The sequence below is a fragment of the Sinocyclocheilus anshuiensis genome, unplaced genomic scaffold (assembly GCF_001515605.1).
Source record: "Sinocyclocheilus anshuiensis isolate Anshui unplaced genomic scaffold, SAMN03320099.WGS_v1.1 scaffold1346, whole genome shotgun sequence".
In the NCBI taxonomy this organism is placed as follows: Eukaryota; Metazoa; Chordata; class Actinopteri; order Cypriniformes; family Cyprinidae; genus Sinocyclocheilus; species Sinocyclocheilus anshuiensis.
In genome coordinates this window covers 83,029-94,274 of record NW_015555726.1, presented here as the reverse complement: position 1 = coordinate 94,274, position 11,246 = coordinate 83,029, and the positions used below count along the sequence as shown (strand labels likewise).

The following is an 11,246-nucleotide window of genomic DNA, read 5'->3' as shown; positions in this document are numbered from 1 at the left end:
TATATATATATGTATATGTACACAAAAGGCAGTTTTTATCAACTTTTTAATGATATAATTCTGTTTCTCCTCTAATTCTTTGTTAAAATATTAACATTTAAACTGTGGCTGTAATATAAACTTAAGTAGCATAAAGATTTCATGAATGGGTGAAGCAGTAAAAGAAATTAGGAGTAGAAGTTAAGAGTCAACCACACCTACCTAAAACGACTCGTTCTAACACGCCCCCACATACCTACCTCACTATGTGGGAAGATTTGCCATAACGCCACCCAAATGTTCACGCAAAGAAAGGCGGCGTGGTTTCAGGAACCGCAGTAATGTTGATGCAGTTATGTCAGGAAGACGCTGTGTGTTTCAGTGCGAAAGCAAAAGCACTTTATTTGACGAGAGGCGGGGCATAGAGGACCTACAATAATGTTCAGTATTAGAAAAATAATGTGTTTTTTGAACATTAAAGCATGTCAACATATTCTGTTACACCAAATACACAAAATAATGATCTTTAAAATAACATAATATGACCCCTTTAAATTAAACTGAAATATTACAGTCAGTGCTTATTGGTACTTAATGGTATTTAATTTTCTGTTTCAGCAGACTTGTCGCTAGGCATTCTGGGATTGCCTTTTGCAAATATGTGTTGTTTCCTTAAAATCTGCCTAAAAAATAAGGTATTTTACAAACCATTCTTGTTAGGAGTATAATGAGCATCTTTTCACTAAATCTTTCTCATTAAGAGTGCATGTTAAAATGTTACTTACAGTTTTCTGTCAAGCTTGGTAAGGAATCCCTGCTTGTCGTATTCTAAAGAAAGAAGAAATACAAGAAATCAACAGAGTTTATGTCCCTGAAAGAGAAAGAAGAGAGAGATGCAGTGTGTTATCGTCACTGTGCCAACAGGAAGGGATGGAAATATTTTGGCAGAAAAGGATATGGCTGTTAAGCACAGGTTATAAAGAAAGAGATTATTATTGTAGTTCCACAAAAAGAAATGTGAGAGGCTGTTTACGGTCTATAGACCAACATGGGCGGTACATGTGACAGTCAGTAGCACAAAATCAATCAATTAAACCAAACTGAATATTGAACTTAAGTAAAATGGAATTCAATAGTAGCAATTACTCCGAATAGGAAAATGCTGAAACATACTCTATGCAAAAAAGGAAATACAAATATACTGCAGAACACAATCGATTACACAATGCAAGTTTGCATAGCATTTTTGCTTTAGTGAAGCACACACCTAGTTACCAGTGACATATGATGGTAACTATCACCAGCTTGATTACCTCCACAGTAACACAAGTGCTACACAAGGAATGTGTACTTGTAATGCATTAGTCAAGCATTTGCATTCTTGCCTTAAGTATGCTTCTGGCCAAACATTTCCCAAATATTTGATGAAACCATGTACATTCACAATATGGACGTCAAACGTTGATTGGTGTAAGAATAAAAAAAGAGCATGAAAATTTTTAGGGATATGAAACTAGCACAGCTATGTGAGTTAATTATATAGCTTAACATCATCACACAACATTATCTGACTAAAAAATGATAAGGATGTAATCCTTATAAGAATGTGTAAGCTGATAAAATGAATAAAGATTAAATACGATGTTTATGAAATCATAAAAAGAGGATTGGCTGCCATCAAGTAAGATAAGCACAAGGATGTTTGTGCAACATTTGACTACACAGTTCCTGAACCAAGTAAAAAAGTTTTACCCATGAGGACCTATTTTACAACAGTTATCATGTGGACAGTTCCAAACAAAAAGATTTTACAAAGTTTTGTTACTTCCAGACAAAAGAAAACCAATAAACATAAAAAGAATGAACCCTCAAAAAAATTGATAATTTACAGATCAAAAAATAACCTTGGAAAGAAAGAAAGAACTAACAAATGATTAAGAGAAAAAAGAACGAAAGAAGCAAATAATGATAAAATGAAAGGAAGAAGACAAAAGAAAAAGAACAAAATTAAAAACAAATAAACAACTAACAAATAAGGAAAAAGAAAGAAAATGAATAAATGAAAGAAACAAAGAATGAATGAACAAATGAAAGAAAGAGCTAAAAAAACGAGCGAACGAATGAGAGAAACAAAGAAAGAACCAACAAACAAAAAACGAAAAAGAAAGAAAACAAAAATTTACGAATTAACAAAAGAAAGAACGAAAGAAACAAAGCAAGAATGAACAAACGAAAGACAGAGGTAAAAAAAAAACAGCGAATGAATGAGAGAACCAAAGAACTAACAAACGAACAAACAGAAAAAAGAAAGAAAAAGGAAAGAAAACAAATATTAACGAATTAAAGGATTAGTTCACTTCCAGAATAAAAATTTCCTGATAATTTACTCGCCCCCATGTCATCCAAGATCTTCATGTCTTTCTTTCTTCAGTCGCAGAGAAATTAAGGTTTTTGAGGAAAACATTCCAGGATTTTTCTCCATATAATGGACTTCAATGGGGACCAACGGAAGAAATGAAGGTTTTTGAGGAAAACATTCCAGGATTTTTCTCCATATAATGGACTTCAATGGGGACCAACGGGCTGAAGGTCAGATTGCAGTTTCAGTGCAGCTTCGAAGAGCTCTACACGATTCCAACCGAGGAATAAGGCTCTTATCTAGAGAAACCATCAGTCATTTTCTAAAAAAAGAAAAAAAAATTATATACTTTTTAACCACAAATGCACATTTTGCATTAGCTCTGCGATACACGTCTGCAAATTCACGCATGGGCAACGCAAGGGCGTTTGACTTTCTTTGCACGTTCGCTTTGTAAACACTGGGTCGGTACAGAAAATGACTCATGGTTTCTCTAGATAAGAGCCTTATTCCTCGGCTGGGATCGTGTAGAGTTCTTCGAAGCTGCACTGAAACTGCAATCTGACCTTCAGCCCGTTGGTCCCCATTGAAGTCCATTATATGGAGAAAAATCCTGGAATGTTTCCCTCAAAAATCTTAATTTCTCTGCGACTGAAGAAAGAAAGACATGAACATCTTGGATGACATGGGGGCGAGTAAATTATCAGGAAATTTTTATTCTGGAAGTGAACTAATCCTTCAACAAAAGACAGAACAAAAGTAACAAAGCAAGAATGAACAAACAAATGAAAGAAACAGCTAAAAAAAAAACAATTGTGAACGAATGAGAGAACCAAAGAAAGAACTAATAAACAAACAAACAGAAAAAGAAAGAAGGCAGTAAATAAACAAAGAACTAACAAATGATTAAGTGAAAAAAGAACGAAAGAAACATAATGAAAAACAAAGAAAGCACTAACAAACAAATGAATAAAAAAGAAAAAAAGGAAAAAAAGAAAAAAAAACAGATAACAAATGAAGAAAGAAAATAATGAATTAATGAAAGAAACAAAGAATGAACAAACAAATGAAAGAAAGAGCTAAAAAAAATTAGCGAACAAATGAGAAACAAAGAACCAACAAACAAAAAGAAAGAAAAAAAAATGTACTAATTAAAGAAAGAACGAAAGACACAAAGCAAGAATGAAAAAACAAATGAAAAAAAAAGCTGAAAAACAAAAAATGAGTGAACGAATGAGAGAACCAAAGAAAGAACTAACAAATGAACAGACAGAGAGAAAGAAAGAGATGCAGGCACACAAGCTCTCGGGGTAGTTGGGTTGCCGGGACAGACGAGTGTTGCATTAGAGGTCGCAGGAGCTGCAGCAGGTGTTAGTCACAGCAGAAATCACTGCGCAGGGACTCTACAAAGATCACAGTGCTTCTGTCAGCTACCTGCCACCTGTTGTCACTGCATCACTCAAGAACAATTCTGGGTCAAATGCAGCTTAAGCTCTGCTGACAACATCTGTGACATGCTGACACGTCTAATGGCTATGCCTTTAAAACAACAGAATAGCTGCATGTTTTAAACGTTTACATGTGTATTACCGTTAACACAATGATTTTTATAAACACCAATAAAGTATTTGCAGGTCACAGACATTGTTGATAGACTTTCAGTTGCATCTTGCTGGAAAAATACCTTTGTTACTGATTTAATCATTTAAAAGTCAGTATCATTATCAGTACTTTATTCATATTTCAACACTATTAGTAGTAGTAGCTGTATCGTTACTGTAAATTTTAATATGGGAAGGACTGTACTAATATTTACTCCATATTAATAGACCAATGTTTAGTACATCATATAAATCATTCCAGGTTTATGACTTTTTAATAGTGTTAAGAAGAATTTTTCACCAGTGCTTGATATGGCACAAAAATCTGCAAAGCATAAACATATAAATCCTTATTAACTTCGTCATTATGTCAGACAGATGTCTTTGTACTGAATTTGCAGGGGGAAATTCTGCTTAAGTACTACAAACACAACGGAGAAGCTTCATAATGTTGGGAGATTTAGTGATTTAGTAATTTCATTATTTTAGATTTTGTTTAAACTTCATGTATTTTAAACAATGTTGAACTAGGCTGCTTGAGAAAACAAGAATTTGACTCAAACTTGCTCTGTTACATGTATGGTTTTATATAGACATTGAAATGTTTGGGGTTGGTAAGATTTTTTTGTAAAGAAATGTATACTTTTATTCAGCAAGGATGCATTAAATTGATCAAGAATGACAGTATAGACATTTATAATGTTACATAAAATTTCTATTCAATTTCTTTCTATTAAACAAAGAATCCTGAGATAAATGTTTCATGGTTTCCACAAAAATATGAAGAAGCACAGCCGTTTTCAACATTGGTCTCCCTTATAATGCAATTATACAGATGAATATCCCAACATTATTGTAGAATACAGGTAACCCTCTACCTGAAGCTACTACACGTCCCGCGGAGAGTAACCTATCCAAATCAGCCTCTGAAACACAAGAATGTGAGTTCAGCATACAGCAGGCATGTCATCACCTCTGTTTGAGTGTGATCAGATGCCTTTAGTGTTTAACAGCAGCACCCGGACTACAGTGATGCCAGCAAAACAAGGCTGTAACTTCACTCAGCATCTGATATACTGGTTAGCAGATCAGACAACAAATACACGCTTATAGTGCATAATAAAACAATGCATTCTGTATGCATGAGAGAGTAATTTTGTACATATGAGAGAAATTGGACAACAAGCATAAATTACCACACGTTCGGCATCTGCAGTTCCTGAAAAACTATGAGAAATGTCGCAATGCATACATTTTTAAAAATGTACTAACCAGCTAATAAACCAATTGTGACCCTGGAGCACAAAACCAGTCTTAAGTCGCTGGGGTATATTTGTAGCAATAGCCAAAAAAACATTGTATGGGTCAAAATTATCGATTTTTCTTTTATGCCAAAAATCATTAGGATATTAAGTAAAGATCATGTTCCATGAAGATATTTTGTAAATTTCCTACCATAAATATATAAACTTAATTTTTGATTAGTAATATGCATTGCAAAGAACTTAATTTGGACAACTTTAAAGGCGATTTTCTCAATATTTTGATTTTTTTGCACCCTCAGATTCCTGATTTTCAAATAGTTGTATCTATTTATAGGTCAAATATTGTCCTATCCTAACAAACCAAACATCAATGGAAAGCTTATTTATTCCGCTTTCAGATGATGTATAAATCTCAATTTTGAGAAATTGACCCTTATGACTGGTTTTGTGGTCCAGGGTCACAATTTAGCTACTGCAATGTGATTTACAATACTGGTTTGAAGTCTGGACACACTTGACTGAATCTTAAATGATCTTGGAAAACTTCTGCCTAAATACTTGAAATTAGTTTTCCAGACACATAAATTGTGCTTAAAGGAACATTTACTTACCCTCTAGTCATATAAGTTGTAGATGAGTTAGTTTGTTTATCAGAACAAATTTGGAGAAATGTAGCATTCCATCACTTGCTCAGCAATGGATGCTCTGCAGTGAATGGGTGCCGTCAGAAACATCAGTCCAAACATCTGATAAAAACATCACAATAATCCACAAGCAATCCACACCACTCTAGTCCATCAGTTAATGCCTTTTGAAGTGAAAATCTGCATGCTTGTAAGAAACAAATCCACCATTAACATGGTTTTAACTTCCTCTATCCATAATATTGCTTTCTCCATCTCCAGTGAAAAAGTAATCTTGTCTGAATCAGGAGAAACATATGCACAGATCAAGCATTATTTACAAGAGTACACAGTCCAAAACAGTTCTACACAAATATGTGGGTGGATTTTGATGCGAGGGACAACAGGAGATGTACTTTTTCACTGGAGAAAGTGTTATTATGGATTATGAAACAACTTAATGATGGATTTGTTTCTTACAAACATACAGCTTTTAACTTCACAAGATGTTAACTGATGGACTGGAAAATATATTCACATAGACAACACTTATTTTAAATAGTAATAATATTTCACAATGTTACTGTTTTTATTGTATTTTGATCAAATAAATGCAGCCTTGGTGAGCAGAAGAGACGTCTATCGAAAACATTAAAACAGTCTTTCTGAAGTCAATAGAAATCAATCAGATTCTTTCAGCGGTATAATTAATTCCCTTATTCATCGTATTAGTTTTGAGGTGGAGATAATATCAGATACCACAGCTTCTAATTTTATCTTGACACATACAATCGTAGCGGTGCTGTGTTACGCATGTGAAACTACAGTGTAACAGCTAAAACTTGTAGTGTGAAAGAAACCAATAGAGAAAGCGGTTATCAGCGGCACATCTAAAAGGTGCTTTTGTGAAATACAAAATATTTGAAGGTAAACAAACAAGTGCCTAGTAATTCTAAGCCAACTTCCATCACAGCAAAGATCGGTTTGTGTATTCATTTGTCTTCAAAGCTGACCATTTTTAGCCTGCTGGCTACTTTTTTGACTTTTTCCAGGGGGTGAACAATACATGGTCAGCGATGGACTCTTAGCTCCCTCCTCTGGCCATCATGGCAAACCAAACCTTTATTTTCCAGGGTCTTTTCAGTTTAAGATCATGGCTTCCCCAGTGACCTGATGCCAAACAGCAAGACTAGGCAGAATCACAGACAGCGAGTCTTAATTTCAGGCATTACGTATCGGGGAAAACCAGATCTAGACTTGTGACATTTCACTGTTCAGAGAAATGAAACATTAACATATCACCTCAGAGAAACAAAAAGCGTTTTCGAAGATCCCCACCATCAAACATATACTCTAAATGGGATTCACGCATGTGACTAACTAGAGCTACTGAACTGCATCATAGAAGTTAGGATTCATGCTGTACTAACAACTTGTACCCTGACAATCATTTTACTAATTTAAAGGCATGTTAGTTGTTGGTGGTATACTTTAAAACAAGGAATCCGGAAGGGCTACAGAGTTTAGCTCCAACTCACCTAATCAGCTGATCAACGTCTTTAGATTTACTAGAAACCTTCACCCAAAAAATGAACGGAAAACGGCAACCAGCGATATTAAAAGTTCTCCTTTTTACATGTTCCACGTGAGAAAAACAGTCATATGACGACACGTATACTCACGAGATTTCTGGACTGGGCTCCATAATTGCAGTCTGCCAGACGAATAGTACAGGAATATCAGCACCATGATGGAACAAATTAAAAACATGAAGCTCCGTGTGGACTTCATCCTGATCATCTCACATGAGGCTTCATCTGGTCTGAGTCACCTGAAAACGCAGGCACGCAACACGCTGATAAATCATGGTGCTCTCCCAAGACAAACGGCAACTTCGTAAACTGATTTATAACAGTTTCAAACCTAAACGGGTAGCCTATTATTTCAATGGCTTAAAACAAACAGTAAAATGATAGGTAACATGAATGATGAGCTCAACACGGGTCAGGAACTGACGTGTTCAGACCTGCAGAACATGCAGTAAGAGGCCTGCAGGTGAAATGAAGCATGCTCACTTACAAACACTTACCAGGGTAACCATAGTTTCTACCAAAGCACCCTAGTTACTATAGTTGGAACTTGCTCTGACCCTTTAAAATGATTTTGTTGATTTAACCAGATATTCTGGAAGCTGCTTAAAAGGTGGTAACATGCAACCTTTACTTTAAGGAGTTATTTCTACCTGATTTAATCATGTGGTCTGTATAACCAGTCATATTAATAAAATAAAACCAGTTCATTCAGATGTTTCTAAAAATAGGCTTCATGTGGCAAGATTTATACGGTTTACACAATCGAAACAAGCTTCCTCATTATTTTTATTAACCAGCTATGACATTTTGGTGTGGTCCGCAGATATCATGGTACATTTTTGTAAGCGTGAACATTTTAGCATTTTCATTAAAAAAATTACAAAATCAAATGGAGTCCCACATTTAAATATAATATAATATATTATAATACAATACAATATAAACATACAACTTATAATATTAATATAATGTTAAAATAACAACAGGGTCTCTTTAACACTAGCTCCCAATTGGATAAAACACCATTTTTGCAATCTGAGTTGTTGTTTGTTTGTTTCCTAAAGGACCTTTATGATAATTTTCATATATAATTGCATATATTATATAATATATATATATATATATATATATATTTAATAATACAAGATAATAACTGGATCTTTTCAAACACATGGCTCCCAAAAGGATGAAATACCACAGTTGCAGATAACAGGTACCCCTAGTAAAAAGAAGAAGAAAAAAAAAAAGTCCTAGTGGGACTTCTATCATAATTTATATCCAGTCATAAGTGCATGCTACATTCTACAGTTATATAATATAAAATAGTATATTTTATAATAATTATAAGAAATAAAATATAAGTAACATAAAATAATATATTACATTATATATATCATATTTTATATTATATTACGATCTTTTATAATGGTAATGCTTTAAATTAGGGAACACTATTGACTATGAACTAGTTGCTTAGAATGCATATTACTAGCATATTGGCTGTTTAAACAGTGTTGGGAAGATTACTTTGGAAATGTAGGCTAATAGGTTACAGATTACAAGTCATCCTATTAAAAATGTAATAAGTAGTGTAACTATTTCAATTACTTTATTAAAGTAATGTAACTGATAACATTTGATTGCATTTTCATTACTTTTCTAAATTTCTAATGTTTTCAACAGTTAATTATTTTCAAACATTTAAAGCATGCAGTGTTAGCCTTACAGTAGTGCTCAACTGATTAATGTCAGACTTTCAAATCCTTCATCACTTGAATTAAGATGATAAATTACTGAATTTTAAAGCACAGCCACCACAAAATCAGACTTTGAGATCGTTCTAAGGCAAAATACATATTTAAAATCATAACAAGAAATAGTTTAATAGCTATGATACTGTTTTTGAAATCAAATTTTTGCATAGTAAATATGTCAGGAAACAATGGCATCTAACAGTGGCATGGAAAAATAGTTAATCTTAAAAAAATAAAGCATATATATGTATATACATAAACCCAAATAGGAAATAAAACAGTTATCGAATAAGCATGTGTCCTATTCTATGTCCTAAACATTGGTGTCTCATATTTTAGAGCAATCATTTATGAAAGAAATCAATTACATCTATATGTGGGTGTGTGTGAAAGAAATTCAGATGTAACCCCCTTTGTAATCATTAACATTTTCATAAGTAACTGTATATATATATATATATATATATATATAACATACAATAACAACTAGTGAACATTTTTATCAATTCAGGAACCCGATCGATCCTCGTAACCAATGGAAACCGCTCGGCTATCAGTGTGGCTTGTGTGTAGCCTACTGTAACGTTAACGCCATGCTACATAACAGTCGGTAACATCCGGTTAGCGCTCTAGCTAAACCTCAAAAGCCTACAAACTCTCGTGGAATAACAGTTACGTGAATTACACGACCACACGTTAAGAATAAGAAACGGCCACAAAATGACACAAAACATTCAGCGTGTGTCTGTGTGTGAAACAGGCTAATAACTGTCCTACCTCACAGAAACCGAACGGTAATGAAAACGTCCGTAAACACACCGCTGCCTCACATGTCGGTCGCCACGGCTCTTCTGGAGGAACGGAAAAAAACATTTATTTTATCTCTCGGCTCCGCTTTTCAGCTCGGTTCCCCGGGTAAGCGAAGTGAAGAGAAAACAGAGTTCATAACATAAAGGTTGAGGGAGGAGGAGGAGGAGGAACCCTTCTGTGGGGCCTGAACAGCTGTTGGTTTGAACACACCATAGCTCCAAAACACATGATTCTTCACTACATTTACATTTAGTCATTTAGCAGATTACAAATGTTTTTCTCAGTAACTGATTACAGTTACATTTATTTTGTAATTAAATTACATAATTTAATTTTGTAAATAAAAAAATTACATGTAACTAGTTACTCCCAGACAGTTTATAAAACACATATTAATGACATATTCTGCATGACAATTCTGGATCCCTTAATTCTATCCAATAAACATAACTACTAGCAGTAAACAGAAAATTAGGAGTTTATTGAGGGAAAACGCTGAATCTGTTTCCTAATCTAACGAGATACATTTATAAAAGGTTGAGGGAGGAGGAGGAGGAGGAACCCTTCTGTGGGGCCTGAACAGCTGTTGGTTTGAACACACCATAGCTCCAAAACACATGATTCTTCACTACATTTACATTTAGTCATTTAGCAGACGCTTTTATACAAAGCGACTTACAAAATGAGGACAATAGAAGCAATCAAAAGGGCAACAACAGTGTTGGGAAGGTTACTTTGGAAATGTAATAGCTATTTTTTGTATGGACCTCACATAAAAAAGGATTTCTCCATTCTCTCTCTCGCATTGATTACTCTGATCCAAACCGTTTGGTGGAGGCGCGGAGAGCACGCGAGCCGAAGTATTGCCAATCACAACTAACCGATTCATGATTTAATAGAGACTTAATTATCGAATGGCGAATTCGGAAATAATCGCTTTAGTACATTCGGCAGGCAATTATACAATAACAATATTAAAATAGCAGGCCAAATCGGCTGCCAGGCCACCGGGAATTGTCCCGGTTCTCCCGATGGCCAGTTCGCGCCTGATTTCCACAGACACGCAGAACGTGCAGGATTCATATATTGTCTTTTCGCGGCTTCAATATTCACAGACACTAGTCCATATCGTGTTTTGATTCAAGTGTACTGACCCATTTTTTGATTTATTCGTCCAAAATGTGGCATATTCCGTCCGCGTTAGGCTATAGGAATTCCGTTTTTATGACTGGATTCTACGAACCAGTCTGTGTTTTCCGCATA

At 34.6% G+C, this 11,246-nt stretch overlaps 1 protein-coding gene across 4 annotated transcripts in view; it reads right to left on the bottom strand.

The window, feature by feature from the left end:
- Positions 1-11,246, bottom strand: part of LOC107672677 (CMP-N-acetylneuraminate-beta-1,4-galactoside alpha-2,3-sialyltransferase-like) — a 49,066-nt gene that overhangs the window by 34,873 nt on the left and 2,947 nt on the right. The window contains exons 1-4 of one of the 4 annotated variants that reach the window (XM_016465982.1): positions 9,951-10,154; positions 7,510-7,658; positions 4,818-4,865; positions 765-807 (exon numbers count right to left, since the gene is read on the bottom strand). In XM_016465982.1, coding sequence (XP_016321468.1) covers positions 765-807; positions 4,818-4,865; positions 7,510-7,627 — 209 coding nt within the window. In that variant the 5' untranslated portion in view covers positions 7,628-7,658; positions 9,951-10,154. Of the gene's footprint in view, positions 1-764; positions 808-4,817; positions 4,866-7,509; positions 7,659-9,950; positions 10,155-11,246 lie in introns of those variants that run through there. The other 3 variants (XM_016465979.1, XM_016465980.1, XM_016465981.1) reach the window with 3 other exon arrangements.